The sequence below is a fragment of the Protopterus annectens genome, chromosome 1.part2 (genome assembly GCF_019279795.1).
Source record: "Protopterus annectens isolate FY-2018-M chromosome 1.part2, PAN1.0, whole genome shotgun sequence".
Lineage (NCBI taxonomy): Eukaryota > Metazoa > Chordata > Ceratodontiformes > Protopteridae > Protopterus > Protopterus annectens.
The window spans coordinates 724401340-724428249 of NC_056727.1; the positions used below are offsets into that span (position 1 = coordinate 724401340).

At 39.0% G+C, this 26910-nt stretch overlaps 1 protein-coding gene across 2 annotated transcripts in view; it reads left to right on the plus strand.

The window, feature by feature from the left end:
* CAPN2 (calpain 2) overlaps window positions 1-26910 on the plus strand; it is a 602999-nt gene that overhangs the window by 474014 nt on the left and 102075 nt on the right. For both annotated transcript variants that reach the window (XM_044058713.1, XM_044058721.1), the window contains exons 14-15: window positions 2873-2938; window positions 26422-26479. In XM_044058713.1, the coding sequence (XP_043914648.1) occupies window positions 2873-2938; window positions 26422-26479 (124 nt within the window). The remainder of the gene's footprint in view (window positions 1-2872; window positions 2939-26421; window positions 26480-26910) is intronic.

Consider the following 26910-nt stretch of genomic DNA (forward strand, 5'->3'; position numbering starts at 1 on the left):
GTGGGGTCAAAACGTCCTGCACCCATAAACTATCATAAAGCTATTCAATGTGGTATAGATCTAGTTATGAAATGTGTTAATGCCGAGGTTAAAACAGGTGGGGCCAAAACGTCCTGCACCCATAAACTATTATAAAGCTATTCAATGTGGTATAGATCTAGTTATGAAATGTGTTAATGCCGAGGTTAAAACAGGTGGGGCCAAAACGTCCTGCACCCATAAACTATTATAAAGCTATTCAATGTGGTATAGATCTAGTTATGAAATGTGTTAATGCCGAGGTTAAAAGAGATGGGGTCAAAACGTCCTTCACCCATAAACTATTATAAAGCTATTCAATGTGGTATAGATCTAGTTATGAAATGTGTTAATGCCGAGGTTAAAACAGGTGGGGTCAAAACGTCCTGCACCCATTTTTGGCAGACATGAAACTCTCACTCCAAGTGACTGTCAATTCAATTCCCTTGCTAAGTTGAGACTAATTCTACTCTTTGAGTGCAGTTTGACTGAATGCAATATGTATCTAATGTAATTCAAATGCATTTTGATTAGGAGAGTTTTTCAGTGTCAGTCAAACTGCACTCAAAGAATAGAATAGAATTAATCTCATCTTAGAAAGGGAATTGGATTGACAGTCACTTGGAGTGAGAGTTTCATGTCTCCCAAAATGGCCTTGGTATTTGTATCATTTCTTTACAAGAATTTTTTGATAGTTAAGAGATAATAATGTAATATGGTATGAGTTAAGTTAAATGGCAGTGAACAAAAGGCAGCTCTGAGGACTGCCAACTCTTCAACATGTAGTGTAGCATTTAGTTAGGCATTATTAAACTGAACAAATGAAATTAAGTTAGAAAAGTGAGAAAGATATATTACTGACTCCTGCAGCATAATAGAAGTAAATGAAGTAAAATATGAAGAACAGGGAGCTACCCAGACTCTGAGGGTGTACTGAGAAAGATCTCTGAAAAGGTTTGTTGATACTGTTGGTCATAAGACTATATTTTAATATGTTTATTTGTGAACCAGCTTAAGTGAAATGACCTGTTTTGGACCCTTTTTCAGGTATAACCTGGCCTCAAGGCCAAGGATAAATTCAATAGATATGGACAGTTTATCCATTAGAGCTAGCCACTTGTCAGTGTAAACAAACATATTGTCTCTAAGTGAATTGCTCACTGTTGTCATGACTCCACAACCCTATGTAAAGGAAATGGGAATAGGGGCTGATGCTAATGCCAGGGCCAGTGGTCAGTTTAGTCAGTCAAGCAGCATGTTTTTGGTTGGTGAGTGGAGTGCCAAGAAAAAACATACAACCACAGAAGTAACATGCAAACTCCACACAGATAATGACCAGAGGTGATCACAGATCCCTTCCTTCACCCCTTATCCATCTGTTAATGATCATTGTCCTCTGATTCTCCTCCTTCAATTGACAGAAATTTCCTTTGTTGAATTGTGGGTCACCCAATGTTATATCCACATGTAGTCGGTGAGTTTTCTTTGCTCCCACCTTCACGTCTCTGCTAATCCAGTAATGTCTGCCTGTACCCTCATAGGTATCAATGACTGAAGCCCACATTCTTCTTAAGTGTCCTGTCAACAACAGCTTCAGCTCTCAGCATTGACCGTCATCCTTATGGTGATAGCAGATGCCCACTTTACCTTTATATCTCTCTCACTACTGATCCAACTAACCTGCTTTCCACAAGTCCCCCCATGCATCAGTGACTTTTTCAGACCCCGTTCTGCACCCCACCTCTAAATAGTATTAGCTTATACTTCACAGTGTACACAGTTTTTCAGAACCCTATGCAAATAACATGCATAATGATACTGTTCAAGAATGGCACCTCACTAATATAGTGCAGTGTGGCTAGAATAGCATTTCACTTTGGAGGTCTTCTGCTATGCTGTCCCTTTGACTAACTAACTTCCTGGAACCTACCTTACCACACTCAGAAAGGCTTGTGATATGACAGAGCAAGCAGTATGCAATCCTTTCTTCATGAATCACAACCTGACTAGTGCAAGGCACAGCTAACATCAGAAAGGTCAGGTCAGCTCCACTTAGTTTGTGATAAGTCCATTAAAACAGGCAGAGATTTAAATAAAAGATCTGGTGGTTGTGATAAGAAACTGGAATCTTGATTTGCATGACGATAAACCATGATAAGGCAGTGGTTATGACTGAGTAACTGTGGTTTAAGGTGTCTGTAATCTAACGTGGTGATTTAGTTAATGTACAGTATAATACTGTGTACTTGACCATTGTGGGACTGGGGCTTTAGTAGTCTGTATGAATGCTCTGAAGTTAAATGTGGTTAGGAGACAGCTTAAGAAGGGCTGTGAAGCCCCAGTGAAAGCTGAAGCCTCTTAAGTGCAATGGAGTGAGCACTGCCAAGCACAAGGAACAGGTTATTAGACTATTCTCAGCAAATGCAACAAAAAGATGGTGTGATATAAGGGGAGGCAATTTTCAGCTGATTGGGATCACCAGTAAAGCACTCTGTAATCATGATAACCCTTTTGTTGAGATTGCCATTGTTGGAGGCCACCACTAGCAGTAGTGTATTTTTCCCTCCTACTAATCATTTTGTGCCTGTCATAACTGATTAGTTGTTGGAAATAACAAAAACCATGAGTTATAATAAAGAGTACCTTTTGAGTTGAGGTACAACTTTTTCTTTGGTGATTCTTTAATGCAATAAATTCCTTCAGTGAAATGATGTACTGTGAGTGTTCTAATTTAAATGCAGGTTGTACTATAGTTTTATTTCTTAAATATTACTATTGTATAATCCTTGTATTTCTGAAAAATTCTAATTTGTACTCATTTGCTTGATATTTTTATTTTCTACACATTCTTCAGCCTGAAATCAGTGAAGATGACATTGATCCCAACTTCAAGCATGTGTTTGAAAGAATATCAGGAGAGGTAAGCCAAAAAAACTTGTGAATTATTTGCATTTTGTTAACATTGAAGAGCTAGGAGGTACTGTTTTCATTTCAGGTTACTCTGCAGCATTTGTGTGAGTAACCAGGTTGCATGTTCTGCAAATAAAACAGGTATAGTCCTTTATCAATGCAATGAATCTAATTCACTTATAGATAGTAGCAGGAAAATCATTTTTGTGCCATTGCTGTAACTCACAGAGATGATGATAATGCTTGCCCACCCTGTGTTTTATTGATAAGCCATTTTGTTGTGTAATTATAAAACTGCTTCATATTGGAGTAACAGCCAGTACTGCTGTCACAGTATTGGAGTAGCAGCCAACACTACTGTCACTATATTGGAGAAGCAGCCAGCACTGCTGTCACAGTATTGGAGAAGCAGCCAGCACTGCTGTCACAGTATTGGAGTAGCAGCCAGCACTGCTGTCACCATATTGGAGAAGCAGCCAGCACTGCTGTCACCATACTGGAGAAGCAGCCAGCACTGCTGTCACCATACTGGAGAAGCAGTCAGAACTGCTGTCACAGCATTGGAGTAGCAGTCAGCACTGCTGTCACAGTATTGGAGTAGTGGCCAGCACTGCCGTCACCGTATTGGAGAATGAGCCAGCACTGCTGTCACAGTATTGGAGTAGCAGCCAGCACTGCTGTCACAGTATTGGAGAAGGAGCCAGCACTGCTGTCACAGTACTGGAGTAGCAGCCAGCACTGCTGTCACAGTATTGGAGTAGCAGCCAGCACTGCTGTCACAGTATTGGAGTAGCAGCCAGCACTGCTGTCACAGTATTGGAGTAGCAGCCAGCACTGCTGTCACAGTATTGGAGTAGCAGCCAGCACTGCTGTCACAGTATTGGAGTAGCAGCCAGTACTGCTGTCTCACACTACTTGGTTCAGCAGCTCAGATCTTGTCTGGAGTGCCTTCTCTGTGGATTCTGCATGTCCACTCTGTGTTTATGTGGATTTTCACTTGATACTCCATTTTTCCAGCATCCCACAGACATGCTATAGTTGATGTGATGATCCCTTTAATTCAATCAAGATGCACAGTGTGTGTGTGTGTGTGTGTGTGTGTGTGTGTGTGTGTGTGTGTGTGTGTGTGTGTGTATCTCTGTGTCTGTAGGTGCTTGTGTATGTGTGCACAGCTTGTGATAAACTGACATCCTATACAGAACTGGTTTCTCTGTCATAAGCTCATTGAATTCTAGAATAGTTTCCAGTTCCTCTGCCTCACTGAAATGAAAAAAAAACAGGTTACCAGAAATGTAGTAATCCCACTACTCAAATATAGTCTCCCATTAATTGCCTTCCTTTCCAGTGACAACCACAAAAATTCAAACTGTGATTAACAAAATTTACAGATTTTTTTTTATTTGTGGATCAATTAACCCACCACTGCCATCTACTATATAATGTTAAATGTTTACCAGTTAATAAAATAGCAGCTACTCTCTACACACATCTACAAAATGTTTACACTAGGACACTATCCTCCACTAAGAACAAAACTGCATGTTAGACACTGATGTACATAATGACAGCCTTACCCTCATAAGCCCCAAATTCAAAACAGCAATAGGTGGAAGGGCATTCTCGAAGCTTGCACCAGTGATTTAGAATCAACTCCCTTCTGAAAACAGACAAGAAAATACGACTGAGGTGCTTAAAATGTCCATTTCTCAAATGCATGCCACCAGCTTACTCACCCTATGCTAGGTGCCTTGCTGTAAAAAGTGTTGTTTAAACTATTTTGAAACCATCTAATTTCCTCTTGTAATTGTTCTCAAACCTTCTTGTGATATTTACTGTGATACTTATTCTGTCCCGTATATAAATATTTGATCTGATACTCATTTTCTATTCATTGTTATTGTAATTTTTGCCCAATGGACCCAGATCTTAGCTGAAAAGGATCTGTCGACCATTCCATATACTCAGTTACTAAAGTGTAATAAATAAATAAAGTAAAAAATACAAATGGACATCAAAATAAACCCACAGAGGGCTTTCAAGATGGCTGCCCACCAATCAACAGCTTAATGTCAGCCCTCCAGTGTGAAATCAGAAACTGAGAAAAAGGCCAGTGAAATTATCAGTTTGAGTAAAATTCACTTGCTGGCTATTAAGTATACTGCCTGGATGGCAAGTAAGAAGAAATTTGGAGAACTTAAAAGAAAATCAAACAGAAAAGGTAGAGAAAGCACTGGCTGGGAAAATCATGCAGCTGTTCGGTGAAAAAAACAGTACAAGCTTCAGCTTTGGCCCAAGAGATGGCTTCCAGTAATTAAGTGAAAAAAATCCAACATATCCATATTTCATTAAAATAAATAAAATATTAAGTGAATATGCAACTAACAAAAGACTAGGAAAAAACAGAAGAAGCTTTAAATAGCTTTTCAGATGAAGTGAAAAAAGCTACAAAAATCAGAGGTTAAAACAAATAAATTGTTGACTGATTATGATGTTTCTCAGGAAATGCTGTTTCAAAAATAGATTTAAAAGACAAAGCGTGCAAAGAAAACCCAAGATTTTCTGCTGAACAAGAGAAACTAGAAGGAACAGACTGTACTAATTTTATGAAACATAAATAAGCAGCTGAACAGGTGCTCCTCAACAGGATTTGTGAATTGAAACAATGAATGTTTGTTCATAACAGCCATGAGAAAGCAGCCAAGCTCTATATTAGTAAACATACAATCATACCACCTGAAAGAGGTTATCCTGACAAAACTGTGGCAGAAAGGGAATATATTAAAAATTGGATACAGCAGAGTATTTGTGGAAAATGATTATTCACTGTACACTAAGCAGAAGAGAAACAATTTTATACCAGCAATCAGGGAATGTCAAGAGGCAGATGTGAGATTCAACCTGTTGTAAATAACTGTCTTCATAGGTTCATAGGTAGGTACTAGTCCATTGGCCCTAGGGCCTATAGGGCCTATATAAACCTAGCCAAAAAGGTACCCTGGCTTTCACCACCCAAGAAAATTATTTTCCTGTGCCCCTGGCAAGCAGAGCCATAGAGGTGATCCCCAGGGTGAATTTCCTATTTTCCATCCAATCATCAAGATTATTCTTGAAGAGTGCTAATGAAGAGCTTTGTTTGATATAGATAGATAGTGTGTTCCAGAGTATGGAAAGTCTCTGGGACAGGAATCTATCCCTCCAGCATGTTCTGTTTATTGTGGTGACCAGGTTTAGGTCTCTAGAGTGTGTAGCTCAGAGGGATTGGGATTTAAGTGGAGCATGTCCAGCAGCTCTGGGTTTGACATAGCTTTGTATGTTAGGCAGAGATCGCCTCTGAGTAGGCGATATGCGATGGAGTAAAGCTGGAGTTTTTTGAGACGGTCTGCGTAGGGCATCTGTTTGAGGTCAGTAATCCTCTTTGTGAGGTATTTCTGCAGCCTTTCCAGTTGTTGTAGATGTCTTGTGAGGTACATACCAAAAGGGGCATTGTACTCTGTAATGGGTCTAATGAGTGATGAGTAGAGGGGGAACAATGACCTTTTATGAGGTGTGCCATGTAGAAGGATTTCCTGACTACTGTGGTGATGTGATTATCAAAGGAGACACTACTGTCCACCTGTGTCCCAAGGTCTCTTATCACACTTTCGGTGTTAAGTAGACTACCACCTATGTGGTAGCTCATGGGTACATAGTTTTTACCAAAGGGGATTACAATGCACTTTTTGGCACTGAGCTTGAGGCCATGGCTTTGACACCAGGCATCTGTCTCAGTGAGGCCCTTTTGTAGGATGTCCACTTCATTAGGAGTTTCAATTATGGCTCCTAGTTTGCAGTCATCTGTGAACTTCATTAGCCAAAGACCTTCTGTGTTAGCCTGTACTTCAGAAAAGTAGATCCCAAACAGGAGAGGACCCAGGACTGAACCCTGTGGTACTCCACTTGTCACTGGTCTGAAATCAGATTTAGAGTCTGCTACTTTCACAGTGTGGGTTCTGTCAGTGAGCCATTTGGCAACCCATCTTGTGACATAGGGATTTATACCTAGTTTAGTGAGTTTATCTATAATTCCAGAGTAGGGGATGGTGTCAAAAGCCTTGGGGAGATCTAGATAGGCTGTGTGAACCACCTTACGCTCATCTGCGGCTTTGGTGACTGCTTCAAAGAAGTCTATCAGGTTTAGGAGACATGATCTGCCTTTTACAAACCCGAACTGGGTGTGGGGTCCAGAGTTTGGAGATTACCAATGTCTTTGTTTATAAGTTCCATGATGATATGTTCCACGGCCTTGCAAACCAGGCTTGTTATTTTTTCCTGGCAGATCAAATACATTTTTGGATACACAACAGGCTAAGGAGAAACTTAGAAAATACATCTTACAAGAGAATTGTGTTTGGAAATGGACATGATCAAGAAGACAAATAGCACTGAAATTAGTGAAGAAATAGAGAATATAAAGCATCAGTCACAGTCGAGAAATGCACATTGCAAGATAAAGTATCTGAGAAAGACTGGATTTTTGTTGACTTTGTTAAACTTGTGGGTGAACTGAAAAGCATATACCTCACTTTGTCATTAATGTTTAGGATACTAAAGGAAGAAAATAAGTAGGTATAAGTAAAACAGTTTTTGTTTTTATTAGTATTTGCTTAAAAGATTTCCTGATATAAAGTGCACATTATACTATAAAGCACTTTTGTACAGTGTGCAGTCAGAATATTTTAAATGTAAGGGGTATTTTCAGTTCCTGTTGTATATATTAGATATAAAGTTAACAAGAATATTTTCTTAGTTGTAAGAAATGTAGGTTATACACTACAGAAAGGTAACAGCAGCTGAACAGAAGCAAGTTTAAGTTAATGTAATGCTGTGATCCTGGGCTGTTAAGGTGAGGGTTGTGATGTAAAAGAGTACTGGTTATAGTAAAGGTAGACTTAAGATAATAATTTCCCTTGTTTTTACAAAAGTGAAATTTATAGATTAATATCCTTGGCTTAAGCTCTATAACAAATATGCTTGAAAAATAAGGTAAAATGACGAAAGGTACAAAAAATGCTAATTATCTTGCATGTGCAAAGATATTTGCTTGTTTTTTTTCATTTGCAAATGCTGTTTGTTGGAGACAAGACCACTGCAGCTGAAGATGGTTGCCAGGATTATTCGGTACATTGTATTCGAGTGAAATTTACAAAGATTTCTTCATTTATTTGCAAAATCTTTTTTCTCATCACTGACTCCTTTTGCATGGAGCTACAGTGTCTGCAGATGCAAGCAATTAATCTTGGGAGTTCTGAACATTCTTTGCTGAGGGAAATGCAAAGTTTAAAAGTACAATGGCAAGCAGGTCAGTTGAAAATAAAGTCTGACATTATGTGAAGTGAATAAGAGGTACTAGTCTTCCCAGCAGCCTTAATACTTTGATGTGTACAGTTTAGTTTTATTTAAAGGTTGCCAGTGCATGTTTTGTTAGGACTTTCTGAAAACTTACAAACTGTCTTTCACATGTGGGAAGGGAATACAGTTAAGAAAAGAACAGACAGCAAGCAGCAACCTTAATTTTAGATTAGGTAGTACCTGTGGTGCAGCTGTCAATTTGGGGCAATTTTGCTGAAAATGTACACAGTTTTGTCCATGTGTTCTAAGTTAATAGGATATAGTAATGTTCTGAAAGTGTATTTAGTTTCTTGAAAAATGTGACATGGGTTCAAATGGAGATGAGAAGACACAACTGTATAAAAGATTATCCTGCCAAACACTTGTGCAGGTAAGACAAAAGTTTGAAATAGCACATTCAAAAAACTGTCATGTATAATAGGTGGAAACAATACTTATTTATTATAATGGCTAGTCTATCTAAATAATCTTGAAATGTAAATGGACTTACAGGCATAGTCAAAAAAGAAAGAGTATTGAATTATATTAATAAATGCAGAGTGCAAATAGCAATGCTGCAGGAGACCCAATTGGAAAGAAATGAGCATGTTAATTTTCCAAAGAAAGGATTTTAGGATGGATATTTAGCAGAATATATGGGACAAAGGAAATTTGGAGTAATACTACTGATTGCTAGATGGGTTCCAATAGAGACAGAAAAAAGAAAAACAGACTTGTGGTAGTAAGGAGCTATTAGCAAGGGAGGAGGAGGATTACATTGCCATGTATTTTACGAAGTTTAAGAAATTTTGGGGAGAAATAATCAGCTTTCACCAGGGCATATTGCTTAGAGGCGGGGACTGGAACTTGATTTGTATTAGTGCTGCATCATGGTACCTAGAAAGGAAAATGTAACAAAAGTGGGTAGATTTCTCAATAAATTTATGAAAATATTTGGTATGAAAGATGTGAATTCATTACTAGGAACTTGTACAGAATTTACATATTATTCCAAAAGGTACAATAATTGGGTTGACTGGATATAAATTATAATTCACAGGAACATGTCCATTTAATTGAAAGCTTCAACACATATCCAGTAACTATTTCAGATTATGTACCAATAAAAAATTAAGATAAAAATACAAGGTAATGGAGTTAAAAGGAATGGGGATTGGAAATTGAGAGTTATCAGTACAGGCAGATAAAATGAAAATGGAGTTAAAAGTATGATAAAATGAAAATGGAGTTAAAAGTATGGTAGCAACAAATCAAAAAGATATGGTTAAGAAATAATGAGAATTATTTAGAGTAACTAAAAAAGGATTAAGTATTACAGGATAAGGGAAGTCTCACAGAACAACAGAACAAGGAAAGGAACAACTGCAGAGTGCTAAATAGAAAATAAGTGTGTATTTGGATAATATGCACACATTTAGAAAGATTGCTGTTGAGCAACTAATTTTTGATAAAAATTTCAAAGCGCAAAAACAAAAAGTAGGTAAAGACCAATCAGAATTAGTTTCACACAGACCCGTTTCAATTTTAAACCATAATTAAAAAGTGATAATTTTGGCAGTCTTTTAGCTAGTGCAGACATAGATAGATATTGATCAATGTGGTTTTGTGAAGGTTAAGCAAATATTTGGCAACAGGATGATCCAGAGAGAAGCAGAAAATGAGAAAATACCACAGTTATTAATGGGTTTTGATGCAGGTAAAGCATTATACAGACTGAGACAAGATTTTATGAGTAGGGTATTGGAACCATTTGCCTTCCCTGATACAAAATTGACTAGGAAGGTATACGAGGGATTGTCAACAAGAATTAAAATGTAAAGCTTCTTCTCTGCTAAGCTCTATTTGAACAGAGGAACCATGCAGGGGTTTCCCCTTTGTTATTTTTCTTATGTTTAGACCCACTGACAAAGAAAAGACAGGACTCAGAAATACAAGGATATAATTGATATGGTAATCAAAAAAAAAAGACTATTTGCAGATGGTATTATTTTACCCCAAGAAGACTTCAGAGAATGTTTCCTCTCATAGATAACAAAGTGATAGGGGAAAATAAGTAAATGGGAAACATTAGTTTAAGGGTGTGCATACTTATGCAACCAGCTTATTGTACGTTTTTATTTTTTATGTTTTTTTCCCCTAACAGATTTGTTTGTTTTTCAAGTGAATTGTACAGGTTATAGGTCACATTAAAGGTGGGAAAAGTTTTGAAATGATTTATTGAGGTCTCATTTTTTATATCACAAAAAACCTGGCATTTTAACAGGGGTGTGTACACTTTTTATATCGTGTGTGTGTGTGTGTGTGTGTGTGTTTGTGTGTGTGTGTGTGTGTGTGTGTGTGTGTGTGTGTTTGTGTGTGTGTGTGTATGTGTCTGTGTGTGTGCACATGTGCATGCACACACATTTATTTGTGCACAGACTTTACAGTGAACAGAAGGGGGTTCTCTCATCAGAAAGCAGTAATAATGGGAAAGTGATACATATGTAAGATTGTCTCAGAAAAAAAAAGAACTGTGATAGAACTGTGATATTCAAAATGTACAAGACTAAGAAGTTTGACAAGGTCCATCTCAAAGAACCAAAGACACTTACAGATTTTCCCAAAGAATTGCAGGAAGAGACATGTTTTACAAGAATGCCAGAGGACTGCTGTGGTCCTGCTATGTAATTGTTAAAGAAAGGAAGACATGTATAACTAATGCAGTTCATCTTAAATTCACCAGTGACAAATATAAATGATGCTCTCTCCTAAAACAAAAAAAGTATGATATTTTAAATCAAATAGACAAAAGATTTCAGGCAGCTGAGGCACAGCGGCAACTAATAAATTATTTTTTTAATTGACCAAGTGACTATTGAAACACAATCACAAAACAAAAGGTAAAATATGTAAAAACTTTACATAGGGTTTCAGCAGTATGTCACCCTAGGATGGGGATTCATATTAGTCAACAGGTTAAGTAAGCTAAAAAAATACTGGCTAATTGTGTCGGTCATTTGAGTATAAACTGAAACCATTTTACGTCAATTTATTTACAAGGGAAACTTTAGAAGGGCATAAATTGCATGTATATGGCTTTATTGAATGTGCCAAAACCAGTGCAAATCAGTAGAAAATTATGTACAAAATTCTAGTTATTTAGTGAAACTACAGATCAAGTAAAAATGGGGAAGAAACAGTGTTGAAGAAGTAAGAAATTCTAAACATAATCAGTAGCGAGACAGAATGAGGAATAATGTTGGTCTTCATTATTCTGTAAACAGATCACAGGTTTCTGATAGATAAGGACTATGTACTAAGACTGAAGTGCATCATGAGTGGGTAAAATGGACAGGATTTGGGCGTGCAGTGAAGTCTGCCTGTCAAAGGAAAAAACCCTCAGTGCTGTCCTGGTAGTAATCACTTGTACCATCCTATCCAAAATCTTGTACCTCTTGAAAATACCTCTATGAGTAACTGCAAAGGTAGACAGTGCTCCAAATGAGACAGTAGAAGTAAAACATAAATACATGCAGAGTAATGCTCAGGAGCTGGAGTGAAACTAAAGAGAAGGCAGGAACTGAGCAAATTACGTGATAGTGGAGTAAATGAAAATTGTTAAAAAGCATACATTTACACTGCATGAAAAGAAAGAAAACGGTATTATGGGATGTCACTTAAATGTGCAATGTCTAACAAACTTGTTTAAAATCAGAATTAAACATGAATTACATGAGATTCTGACTGAAGGAATAAAGAAAAATTGGTTAATTCTTAAAAATGGAAGAAATGTGAAGTACTTTGTCAAATACATGTAAATGCCATCTTAATCTACACAAAATAAAACTTCTGCTATGTCCATAACACCATCCCTCTCAACTGTCCAGATTTTTACCTTATATTTTTGGTTCATTCTTCATACAATTTGTGGTTATCTGGCAAATCACTGAGGATTGAAGTGACTAAATAATGACACACATTTGAATTTCTGACTTCATATCCTTCAGAAAATGCATGATAACACAAATCCTGTTATTTTAACAATTTTCTAAGTTTATAAGAGCAATATTAAAAATCTCTCCCTATTTTAGGCCTTTGTCCCCCCATTATTTTAGGCTTTATCCAGATTTCTTGTGCTAAGAAGTTGAGCGGTATACATGACTCATTTCACGAATCTTTAAAATGGTGAATATAAAGTGATCTACAGGTATGAAGGGGAAACTACCTGTAATGAAAATTTAATGATCATAGGACTTTACTGATGAAAGAGATTGTTGCTCATTGATTCTGTATATGAATACTGTTAGGCTTTAATTAAGTATTCTACCCTGCTCTGAGTCATTCGGTTTAATAGCAGATGACATGAAATAACAAAAAAAAGTAACACAAAATAACAGCAGCCAACACAGTCTTGCACTAAAAAATAACAGCTAGCATGGATCAGCACTGGGAAGATGAAACAGCACTAAAACGTGTAATACATTTTGTGTGACAACCATACAAAAAAAAGTGTGACAACATAAAGTGCATTATAGCTTTTAAAGGGGTGCACTTTGTGTTGGCCAATATGCATGCAGCACTGCTAGGTGTTCCCTTTCATAGGTGTAAAATACTGTGTGCTGCTATAGTTTCTTCTTCTCCTTCCTCTGTTTCTCTCTCCATCATTGGAGCAATGAAAGTTCCACGTACTACAAACAATTGTGTGATTGCATGATAGTACTCGTGTGTCACGACTTTCAAACTTTAAAACATTGCTACTACATTCTGTCCCTTTCTGTCTTCTCCTCCTCCATTCTCTCTGTAACTGCCAGTACATGGAGAAGGTAAACCTCTGTACCATTCTAAACCACTACAGAGAATTATAATTCACCTCTCCAATCTTAGCCAAGTGGTTATATAGGTTCATAGGTTGGTAATGGGCTTTCTGCCCGAAGGCATATATTAGCCCAGCCACGTTGTGCAGTATTCACCGCCCCTTTAGTAGTTCCCTAGACCCTTGTACTAGCAGCTAGTACCCTTGGCCCCTATCTAGTAGTGCTGTTGGTGTGAACTTTCTGTTACCCATCCACTCATTAAGGTTTCTCTTCAAGAGTGACAGTGAGGGGCTCTGTCTTATGTAGATCGGGACCCTGTTCCACAGTAAGGGAAGTCTCTGCGAAAGGAATCTATCCCTCCAGCATGTTCTACTCATTGTTGTGTTGAGGTTTATATCCCTAGAGCGTGTAGCTCGAGTAGATTTGGTTTTGCTAAGATGGAGCATGTTCAACAATTCTGGGTTGGACATGGCTCTGTACGTTAGACAGAGATTGCCTCTGAGAAAGCGGTATGCAACAGAGAACAGTCTTAGCTTTTTCAATCGTGCTGCATAGGGCAGCTGTTTGAGGCCAGTAATCCTCTTGGTTAGGTACCTTTGTGGTCTCTCCAACTGCTGGAGATGTCTAGCCAGGTACATTCTAATTGGTGCATTGTACTCAATAATGGGTCTGATGAGGGAAGAGTAGAGGGGCACCATTACATCCTTGGATCTTGTTGCGAACCCTTTTATGATCAGATGGGTCACATAGAAGGATTTTCTAACCACTTTGGCAACATGGTTATCAAAGTAAAGCTATCTACTTGGGTCCCTAGATCCCTTATTTCTTCTTCAGATTTCAGGGGATTACCTCCTATGTTGTAGTTTGCGGGTACTCCGTTTTTTCCAAGGGGGATTACTACACATTTTTTTGCATTTAGCTTGAGACCATGGCTTTGACACCATGCATCAGTCTCATTTAGACCCTTCTGGAGGATCTCCATTTCGGCCGGAGACTCTATTATAGCACCCAGTTTGCAGTCGTCCGCAAACTTAGTCAGCCACAGCCCTTCCGTGCTTGCCTGTACTTCTGAGAAGTATATGCCAAACCGGAGGGGCCCCAGGACAGAGTCCTGAGGCACACCACTCATTACTGGTCTGGCTTCGGACATAGATCCCGCTACTCTTACTTTATGGGATCTGTCTGAGAGCCAGTTTGCGATCCATCTTGTGACGTAAGGGTTTATGCCCAGGCTGGTGAGCTTATCAATAATACCTGAATGGGGAATGGTGTCAAATGCTTTAGCAAGGTCAAGGTAAGCTGTGAGTACCTCCTTTCCCTTATCTATAGCCTGAGTAACTGTCTCAAAGAAATCCACCAGGTTCAGGAGGCATGATCTGCCCTTGACGAAGCCAAACTGTGTATATGGTAGTTATATGTTCCAGAAATGGATGTCAAGATTCACTTCTCAAGAGTTGCTTCATTGCACATTCAAAGTGACATTTTTTATATCTCTCAAATGTATAACTTACTATGATCAGAGAGCCAATCACAATCCTGCATATTATAGTTACTGTCTTGGTCTTAGACCTGTCTGATGTAGCTACTCAGCATTGTCTGCAGAGGACATGATACCACCTCACCACTCTAACTGCATAATCTTATAAGTGTTCTCTTTTCTACTTGCATATGGCCAATGTGTGAATCTCTGCACCCTATTTTTGCATCTGCCATATGTATGCCATTTATTTATTTTCTTTTGTTTGTGCCTATGTATGCTTTTAGAAACTTTGGGTAGTTTAAATATTGTAATCACCTGCTATGCTTAGCAAGAGATCTATGCTCTCTGCTTGGAGATCTGAAAAGTAAATACCAAAAAGGAGAGGTCCTAGCACTGAGCCCTGGAGGACACTGCTGGTCACTTTCATACTTTCTGATGAGTTACTTGCATCTCATAGTGTGTGGGTTTTGTCTTACAGGCAGTTTGCTCTCTCTCTCTTAACACACATGGGTCAGTTGTCAGTTTTTAAAGCATTTAGGTTTTGTATGATACCAGAATGCGGAATGGTGTCAAAGCTCTTAGGCATGTCAGGATATGCCACGTGCACTGAAGGCCACCATCTACATCCTCAGTAACCACTTCAAAGAAGTTTACAAGATTAAATAGATAGGATATACCCTTCAGAAAACCAGACTGTTAGAGGTCAAGTCTTGATCTCACCATTAATGATGTCAGTTAAAATACATTACATGGCTTTGCAGATGAGGTTTGTAAGGGTGATAGGTCTGTCATTTCCTGGATCAGTTGTAAAGCCACCCTCATGGAGGGGCATCAGCACTGCATTGTGCCACTCATTATGGACAAAAGTAGTAGCTAAACTTAAGTTAAACAGATTGAGGAGTGTGTCTGCAAGGGCATATTTATCACTGTTAAACAAGCAGGTATGTTGATGCATATTCTTCAGTTCAGTCTTTGTTAAAAACAGAGAGTGCCCAGGAGGTTGTTATTTTGTTCTGCTTGAATACACAGTGAGATCAGGGTCCATAGTCAGACCCTTGTGCATCTTCCAGGCCTATTGGTGAACGTGATCATCTTATTGCCTTTTGCATAATGATGGCTGCAGGTGCTGCAGTTGATAGTTAGGTCTTAGTAGCTTCAAGGTCAATCATCGTCTGCTGTTAGGCCCTTGTCTATGTGCTTTGGAGTGATGGATTATTCCCACAGTACTCAATGTAAGAAATCCCTTTTTGCAGCAAAATTCATCCGCTATGGTATAATTATTCACTAACAAGCCTGGTTGGTTGAGTGTGACAGATAAAACTGATTTTGACATGAGATGCAAAATCTCCACATCCATCATGCACCCTGTGCTCCACTCCCCCTGCTAATACAAGTACCTCTGATGTCATCAAATGGGGTGAGAGAACTCTCTTTTCATGGTAATATTGGGAATTGTACCACATAAAATTTTGGCAGTGAAGTTCTACTTACTCAGACTGTCCTAGCTGAACAGGTTTTGGAAAAAACAGTCATTGATCAAGTGACTGTCTTTTATGTCAGAGTACGTAATGGATATCCTTACATTCACTGATGCAGTATTCTTAACATATGGGATTCCCTGCCACAGAAGTCTGAATGTCAGGCCAGTCTACCAAAGACTACTTGTTGCTTTTTTAAAAGGTACGCCAAACATCCCCCATATGCTGCTTGCATAACGTAGGGCATAAAGGTGATGTTCAGGCCTACCATAATCTTTGCCACCAGCTTGGAACATATCTTTTCACCATTGGTCTGTTTTCCTGTGTCCATTTCTGCCAGTTGAATGCATTTTCATTCTCCATTGACTACCTACACCTGCTTGCTGACTTCTTTACAGTTGCAGATAAGTGTCCTGTTGGGGATTTTGTTTTTTCTTCTTTTTTTACTTCTTGAGGTTAATGTCATGCAGGAAGGGTAAATGACAATGTGGAAGACAGATTCCCCATAAAGACCACCACAATAAGTGTCTTTTTTGCCTAGTAGCTCTGATGACCATACGTCTTGTTCTGTCAGGCGTTTGTTACCAAAACCCTTCATCGTAAACTTTCTTCCCTTTCCTTGTATCTTGGGAACCAGCATCTTAAGCTTCTCACTAAAGATACAATGGAAGGAATTTCATGTCCTGAGGGTCAGCCATTAGGGAAGTAGAAGGTGAAATAGATATGACCGGAATCTTCCGCTGTCCAGCGTCTGTCAGGTGTTTCTCCTGAGGTCATTACAAACCCAGAGGCTCACCCGGCTGTGTTGCTAGATTTCTCTACCTCGAACATTTCAGAGGCCAGTGAGGGTCCAGCTGGCAGCACTTCTGTAGAGATTTTGCAGGTGTCCATCTTAGAAAAAAAATCAACCATGTTTCCCCTTGAATGTCTGAGGGGCCTAGGGGAGTTCCTCAGTTTTTAGTTGGGGAAGAAGTTCCTACTCTGTTTCTCAAATGCTGTCCTGGGTCTGAACCTTCTCAGTTTTTGAAGCTGACTTTCCCTTAAAAAGAAACACAATTAAACATGTTTCTTCTGTTCCTAGGGATCCACAAAGTGAGTTGCAGTCCTTCACTCAGGGGCTATTTACTGCTTTAATGTCCTTAAAGCCTCCTCAAGGGGTTTCAGTTCCTGGTCCTCCTTGGTCCTCTAGTCCCCCTTAAAAGGCTGAGAGAACAGGATTCTTCTGAGGTTGAGCTGGATTCTCATAATGAATCCTTGACTTATTATACTCCAATTCCTTCTCCTTTGGACTTTAGGTCAGAGGAGGGGGAAACTATTAGTCCATATGTTCCTTTTGAGGAAATTTCCTTTGGGGACACACTCTCTAGGATTCTAGGATAATGGATTTTTTAAGTGGGACTGTGCTCAGATCTGGACGGCGCAGTGGTGCAGCAGTAGCATTGTCACCTTACAGCAAGAAGTTCTCCGGTTCAATTCTCAGCTGGGGTGCCATCTGTGTGGAGTCTGCATGTCCTCCCTGTGTTCATGTGAGTTTCCTCCGGGTGCTCCGGTTTCCTCCCACGTTACAAAGACATGCGTCTGGAGCATTTCCAAGTCGGACTTTCCTGGTTAACAAATGTTAAATAAATAAATAAATCTCTGATAAGAGGTACTATGAGTTGCTGCAGTTAGAATCTCATAAACCCGTGGCTATTCATCCTGTTTTGACTGGTTTGCTAGATGCTTTTTCCAGTCTCTCTCATGTGCCTGTTTCTCTGCTCCCTGCTCCCAAGAAACCTGACAGGTTTTATAGGGTGCCTGAGGATTGTTCTTTCCTATATAAATGTCCTGCTGCTGATCCTCTGTTGTGTCTGTAGCCTCTGATAAAAGATCTCAATTGCTTCCTTTGCCCAAGTTACTGCCTTCTGACAAGGACAACAGAACCATGGAAAGGCTGGGTAAGAAGGTTTACACTTCTGCTACCCTAGCTTCTAGGGCTATTAATTATCAGAGCCATATGTCTAGGTTTGTGTTGGCTCTTATTTCTCAGGCTTGTCAATGTATTTCTGACTTTCAAGACTTGGTGACGGTAAAACCTCTGTTCTTTCCTTGCTAGGGACTTCCTCTCAAGTCATTCATCATTCTATTAAATGTAGTTATGATGCAGCTGATGCCTCTTCTAGGTCTTTTGTTTTTGGTTCAGTCATGAGGAGATATTCTTGGCTTAGGCTTCACCCTCTAACTGATGATATTAAAGCTAAGTTGATGGATGCTCCTGTGGATTCTAAACTTTTGTTTGGGGAAGCTCCTGCTGGTTTGTTTAAGTCCCTTCAGGATAAGGATAAGGCCTTACAGGAGCTTAAGCATGTATTTGTTTCTCCTGTGCCTAAATTTCAGAGAAATTACCCTGCTAAGCCTGCCTTTGTTCATAGACAATCCCTCCCTTCTACTGAAGGTAGGAAGAGTGACAAACGGGCTCCTCCTGCTAAGGCTACTCAGTTTTTAGGGCTTCTGAAACCTTCCTTTCTGGACAAACCAGGTGCTGTATGACTAACTGTCTCTTCCCAGACTCATTCCTCTCGCTTCACCTTTCTCTTTCTCTTCCTGTCTGGCTTCAGATCACTCAGGATTCTTGGGTTCTGTCAATATTTCATCCAGGGATACTTCATGATGTGGAAATCCCATCCTGTATTTATGGGCATTCCTCAGCCTCCTCAGGAACAGCTTCCCTTTTTCCCCAGAGGTTCTTCAAAATCTCTTGACTCAGTAAAATTCAAGAGGTACCTGTGTCCCAAAGGTGGAAACGGTTCTACTTAAGACTGTTTTAGTGCCCAGAAAAGAGGGCACTTGGAGATCTATTCTAGACCTCTCTCGTCTAAACACTTTTCTAAAAATGCCTTAATTTTGGATGTTGTCCCTTAAGATTCTGTTTCCTGTCTTACTCTCTCAGGCCTATATGCTTATCTCCATATTCCGATCCGTCTTCTTTTCAGGAAGTTTTTGCATTTCTCTGTTGCTTCCTGACATTTTCAGTTCTCTGCTTTGCCCTTTAGCCTTTCTACTGCCCCACAGGTGTTTATCAAATGCCTTGCTCCTGTGATTGCTTTTTGCAGGCTTCAAAGGATTCAAATGTTTCCTTACTTAGACAATCTGTTGATTGAGGTGCCCTCTCCAAAGAACCTTTTGCAAAAATCTTCATTTTGCCATTTCCCTTCTTCAGAGCCTGTGGTTCACTATAAATTTCAAAAAGTCTTCCCTGACTCATTCTCAGGATCATGTTTTTCTGGGTTGCAGGATTCAGATGGTGACAATGCTTGCATCCCTGCCCTCTCCAAAGGCCTTAACTCTCATTTCTTTCTTTCAAACTCTTCTTCCTCTGGCTTCCACCAGAGGAGTTTCTGGGAGCTCTGGGTTCCTTGGCATCCACCATTTTGTTGCTCCCTCTGGCCAAACTTCACATGAGAAAGTTTCAGTGATTTCTGAAGTAAGTGTGGCTCCAACATGCACATCATCTAGACTTCGTAGTTCCTCCTCTTTCTTGTCTCAGACAGGAGCTTCATTTGGGGATTCAGCACTCATCTCTGAATCCAGGGATACATTTTCATCCCCCTCCTCCCTCTCAGGAATTGTTTACAGACATTTCAGACATGGGCTGGGGAACAACATTTGGCTCCCTAAAGATACAGAGGGTGTAGTTGCCTCTTTAACAGAAGGAGCACATCGGTGTCAAAGAGATGAGAGGTCTCCTCAAGCAGATCTTTTTGCCTCCCCTCCAAACAGACAACTTCCTCTATTTTGTGCCAGAGTCTCAGGTCATCTGGTATGGAAGGTGGATGCCCACTCTTTTTCTTGGAAGGGGATTTTTTTTTATAACTTCCCTCCCCTTTCTTTCATGTCAAAAGTCATGTTCAAAATTCAATAGTATGCTCCCAAAATCTTGTTGGTGACTCCCTTTTGGCCTTGATAGCACTGTACTTCTGCATCTAGCCAGGGGCAATCATCACAAGTTACCTCACAGGGTGGATCTAATCACACAAGACAAGGGATCTCTCATCCATCCCCACCTGTCCACGCTTCAACTGATACTGTGGATGATAGGATTTTGATTCCTTATAGACAAAAAAGTCAAATAATATCCAAGATGTACGAAAGCACCTCCAGAAGTTTTTTTCACTCAATTTAATATTGCACGAAATATAACAGCCACAAACAAGACGTTTTCAACCACATTAATGCTCTTTATTGTTAAGAGCGTTAATGTGGTTGAAAACGTCTTGTTTGTGGCTGTTATATTTCGTGCAATATTAAATTGAGTGAAAAACTTCGAGGTGCTGCTCATCTTGATATTATTGACTTTGGGTTACTAGTTGCTGCTTTTTTGGTTATTCCTTATAGACACCTTTTATTTGAGGATGTGATGCAAGTCCTGCAGGAGGCCAGGAAATGTACTACTAGGAAATCCTACTTATCCAAATGGAAGCACTTTTCTATTTGGTATCTCTCTCGTAACCTGAACCCACTTACTGTGGATGTTCCATGCTGATTTGGACAATTCTTTTATTAAGGCCCACTTATCAACTGTCTCTGCTTGTTTGTCTTTTTCTTCTCCTCTAGTTTCTAGATTTGAGGTGAAACAATTTTTTAAAGGCATCCCTAATGTTAGACCTCCCAGAAAGTGTGTTCCTCCTCTCTGGGATCTTAATTTTGTTTTGGAGAAGTTGACTCAGGCTCCTTTTGAGCCTGCTGCTTCAGCCTCCTTGCATCATTGTTCCTGGAAGACTGTTCTTTTGTTAGGTCTTACTTCTGCTAGATGGGTGTCTGAGTTGCATGCCCTTATGGCTTGTCCTCCTTTTTTGATCTTTCATGGAGATACGGTGTCCTTACGCACTAACCCTTCTTTTATGTCTAAGATGGTTAATGAACTTTCACTTAACTAGTCTATTAATCTGCCTACTTTTTCCCTTCTTCTCAAGATGACTACTATCTCCTTGGAAAACTCACCCTAACAATCAGCACTCCTCTGATTGTTTTACCTGACTTTCACCTTCTTTGGCTCTTCCTGCTCCATTCGCCCTTCGGGCTCACTCCGCTCCCCTACCCTGCCCCCTATTCCCACACGCCCCCAGTGTCTCTACACATATACCCTCATAACCACACCCCCTTTACCTACAACCAATCATACAACCACTACTAGCCACACCCTATATCTACATCCCCACTCCCCCCAAATATAAGTCTCCTCCCACTACTACTAGCCTATTATCCCAAAGGTTAATCCCTATTCATCTCCTTCTCCTCTTATACACATTATTCATCCTTCTACCATGCCTTACCAACAACAATGCTTACTACTACTCTTACTATTGACTACTCTTACCACTACCTACCTCCTAACCTCTTATGAACAACCCCTTTTCTTTACTCTTAGCATCCCTTCCAAATACACTACAACACCTTTTCCAGCTTTATCAACAAGCTTTCTGAATACCATCTATAAGCCCAACTACTCTCAAGCTAAATATCATCGACTAATTCATATTAAATACTCTATACTTAACAATAAAAAGTTATTTGACTACCATTGTAAAACTCCCCAATACTATAGCTTTACTTTACTCCACTCCTTAGTAGATGGTGACATTCATCCAAACCCAGGCCCAAAGACTCACTCTTGCCTCACTAACAGTAACCAATATGATACAATCCCCTTAACATCAACCAAATCCTCTAAATCACTCTTAATAGCCCATCTAAACATATGTAGTATATGTAACAAAATACCACAAATTCATGCTCTTTTGGAAGTTCACCAGTTTGACATCCTCTGCTTAACCGAAACATGGCTCAAACCTACAATAAAAGATATTGAAATTATCCCTCCAGGCTATAATATTATTCGACAAGACCGCATAAAGAAAAAAGGTGGAGGGGTAGCAATTGTCTATAAAGCTGGACTACAAATTAGTACAATACACCATAAACTACCCTCAGAAAACAGCACAGAAATAATTATTTCTAAATTACAACTTAACCACCAAAAATCAATTAACATCATCTGTACTTATCTTCCACCAGGAAAAAAACATACAATTCTAGAAAACATGCTAAACTGGTTTTTCTTAAATCTCCCTCAAGAAACAATACTACTAGGTGACTTTAATATCGACTGGAATTCATGTAACAATATCAATCCTTCCACTCTGATCAATCTGTATGGCTTCACACAAGCTATAAACTCTTTAACTAGAACAAATAAACTTAATAATAAAGAAAGCATCCTGGATTGGATACTAACAAATTGTCCACAGCAAAACTACACAACAGGAACCCTTCCAGATGACCTTAGTGATCACTCTCTAATATATATAATCAGACATAAAACAAATGTAAATATCTCTACTCCAGTCAGAACTGCCCGTAGCAAAAAACACTTTGACCAAGAACTGTTCCTAACCGAACTTAAACAATATAACTGGTCACCACTTAAGTCCCTCCCAATAAATGAAGCAGTAACTTACTTCAATTCTACTTTCCTAGCAATCCTAGACCATCATGCCCCATTGCGTTTCATACAAATGAAAACTAAACCAGCACAATGGCTCACAAATCAGACTAAGAAGCTAATCCTTAATAGGAACAAATCTTGGACTAAATGGCGTACCACAAAAGACAAAATTGATCACCAAACCTTTAGGCAACAAAGAAACATAACAAAAAAGCTGTCCTACAAGACAAAAAGAACTTTTATATCCAACTTCAAAAATCTTCTCTTCAGCAACCACAAAAGTTCTGGTCTACTATAAACAAACTTCAATCCCCAGGTAAAGTAGCCACACCCAATCCACTAGGCTCCAACCCTGACTGTCCAACACAAATAGCAAATGCTTTTAACACTTTTTTTTACTTCTGCTGTACTAAATCTAGCAAACCAACAAAACCCTGATACCTCTAACTTGCCCAGCACAAGCTCCATTCCTCCCCCTTTCCACCTTGAACCTATACCCACCTCCTATATCTCTTCCTGACTGCAAAAATTAAAACCTACTACCCCTTCAGCTGATAAATTACCAGCAGAATATCTCCGACTAGGAGCCTTAGCCATTGCCTACCCAATCTCCATATTGATCAATAGAACCATAATAGAAGGCACTATCCCATCAATTTGGAAAATCTCACACATTATTCCTCTTCACAAAGGTGGTGACTCCACTGACTACTCTAACTATCGTCCCATAGCCCTACTGTCTCCACTTGCTAAAATAATGGAGAAATGTATCCACAAACAATTAATAACCCACTTACTCCACTATAATCTGTTAGCTAACTGTCAACATGGTTTCCGTCCTTTCCACAGTACCACCTCAGCCTTGCTATCCTTTACCAACTGCATCAACAAAAATCGCAATAATAATATTCTTTTCTCAGCATTCTTTGTAGACCTATCTAAAGCCTTCAACATGGTCAACCATCAACTTCTCCTCCACCTACTAAAGTCACTATCTCTTGATAATTCTGCTATGAATTGGTTTACATCATACCTGGATAACCGAAAACAAGCTGTTCTCTGGCAAAACCATCTTTCAGCCCTCCTACCCACCTCCCTAGGTGTCCCACAGGGATCTATCTTAGGTCCACTACTATTTTCCATTTTTATAAACAACCTTCATCTCTCTATCCCACTCTCTACCTGCATTCAATATGCTGATGATTCTACAATCATTTGTTCAGCTCCATCCCAAACTGAACTTCATTCTCTCACACAAAAATCCTTCACCACTATAGAACAATGGTTCTCCAACCACTGTCTTCTCCTCAACCCTAAAAAAAACAAATTATTGCTCTTTACACCCTCTCACTTGTCTCGCCCTCTTCATTTCACACTTACATCCAACAATGGTACCATTATTTCTCCAGACCCCACCACCAAACTCCTAGGTATTACAACTGATAATCAACTAAAGTTCGACACTCACATAAACAATACAATAAAATCTACTAACAAAAAACTTGGATCCCTCTATAGAATCAAACATTTCCTGACACCACTAGCCAGAACCACAATAGCTAGAACCCACTTAATTTCTACCCTGTTATATGCTTCCCCCATATATACCAATCTGTCCAAACATAATCTCAACAAACTAACTAGATCATACAATAATATTGCCAGATTCACTACTAACTCTCCATACAGGACTCATCACTGTCAGAATCTAAAACATCTAGGCTGGCTTGAATTACCTCACCTATTACAATATAACCAAATTATAATTGCCCATAAAGTCCTTCACCAACCAAACAATACCCCAATTCTCTCTACCCTCATAACACCATATAACAACTTGAGGAATCTACACTCCTCTAACAAAATGCTGATGCACACTTCCTTTTCAAATAATTTAGCAGGGGACTCCATATTCTCTAATTCAGTTGGTAAAATATGGAATCACTTACCAAAAAACCTTATAACCATAACCTCTGTCCCACTATTCAAAACTAATCTAAAAGATTTCCTCTCTAACCACTGGTTATGCTCTTGTACCAACCCTGGCTAACTGGTGCTTACATACTATCTGTTACCATCAAAACATATAATTTTTATTCACAGCTAGGCTTGGACCTACTCTCTAAGCTAACCTACCTCTATCAATTCCCACATTGTCTTTCCTGAATACTAGTTATCAAGGTGAATACTTCTATTCATCTTCCTTTCAGTGCTGTTTGTAAATTTTTTATACTTTAGATGACTAACTCTATATTTTTAATGTCATGTAGCAATTCTTTTTTGTATTATATGTTGTCTGTATTGTATATGTTTTTAATATGTATTATACACCTGTCTTGCAACTTGGAGCTTTTCTCCCCGGGCCTCTACTGAAAATGGACATGTATCCAGTTGGACTAGCCCGGTTAACAAATGTAAAATAAAAATAAATAAATAAAAAATGACAGAGGGAGAGGGTGCTGCATACTTTGACATGCACAGGCAACTCCGGGTTTATTTAAATAAGACTAAGGAAAATCTGATCAGTTATCTGTTTGTTTTCATCCTAGATCTCTGGGACTTGCTGTATCCAAACAAGCTATTTCTTCTTGGATTTCTAAGGCTATTTACTTTTGTTACACATTTCATGGCAACAGCCTTCCTTCTTCAGTTAAGGCTCATTCTAATAGAGCTTTGTCTTCTTCTGGTGCTTTTTTCAAGGGCTTAGATACTAATTGTATTCTTGAAGCAGCTACCTGGACATCTGTGCATACCTTTACTAATCAGTACAGGCTAGATGGTATCTCTAGAGCTGGTTTTGCTAGTGCTGTCCTTCATGGTTTTTTAGGGGACTCATCTGCTTCTTCCCCCTCCCAAGTTTCCTGTTCAATTTTGGCACTCTCCTATATGTTAAGAATACTGCAGTAGTGAATGTAATGACATAGTACAGTTGTATAAAATCTTACCATAATGATAGGTGTCCTTGCCTTCACTCCTGCAGTATTCACTCCCTCCCTCCATGCCCCTACTCTCTTGCCTTTCTGGATGTACAGATTACCTCTTGGGTTCCTGGGACTGGTGTTCCTAATGGAGCAATCATTTCTGATTATGGTAGGCCTGAATGTCACCTTTATGCCCTATGCTACACAAGGAGTGTCTGTTGCTTTTTTAGAAGGTATGCCGAATGTCACCCAAATAGTCTTTGGTAGACTGGCCGGACGTTCGGGCTTCCATGACAGGTAATCTCATATGCTAAGAATACTACAGCAGTGAAGGCATGGTAAGATTTACTTACTGTACTTTATTTCACTATGCATTCTTTTCATTGTGGTCACAACTGTTTTTAGACATAGCCACTGTATTGTCATCATATTCACCATGACTGTCATTATTCACACAGTTTAGAAATACAAGAATTTTTATCAATCCTTCTGTTAAAGTTACTACTATGTCATTACATCCCAAAGGCCACCCAACACACCATTTAAGATAATGGATTGTTTAGTTTATCCCGAAAAAGTCATTTAAATTAAATAATAAAATTAATGTACAAGTATGTTCTGACTTCAAGTCACTGGGATTTGGAATTTCAGAATTACTGCCAGTAGAACTTTAACAAGCGACTTTAGTATGATGGTTGTATTTTGTTGTAGTTATACTTAAAATGTATTTTCAGGGAATGAGGTCATACAAATGTATATAATGCAGGAATTTTATTTTCCTCTCTTCACTGATTCATTTTGTAACCTCCAACAAATCTGGCCTTACTTCAGTACAACTCACTCTCAAAATTATGCTAAAGTTGAAAAAAAAATGCAGTATAAATTAAGTATATACTTTTATAACTGTAGAAAATGTATGATTATCTGACATATCTAATTATTTTTACAGGATCAACAAATTTCTGCTCTTGAGATGCGAAACATTTTAAATACAGTGTTGGCAAAACGTAAGTTTTCAAATGCATGAATTAAATTAATATCATATGATTTTTTTCCTGTTAATATTTTGAAATGTAGATACAAAGCTGCTCATTTTTGTATTAATCCAAACTGCAAACAGTCGTATTTGTAGAATAATTGCTGAGAGAGACAGTTATGAGAGTTGTTCCCTTGACCTAAATCATGTTATAAAACTAACTTGTGATTCAGAGACATGCCAGAGATATACTGAGCAATACCTCATTAGAAGCTTAGTTGTTTGTCACTGAATCACTGAATAGAACATTCAGCACAACTGTCCTGATTGCATTGTGTTCCTCCTACCACCCCACACAACGCTTGTTGCACACATATGCACGCACACACACACACACACACACACACACACACACACACACACACACACACACACACACACACACACACACACACACACTTA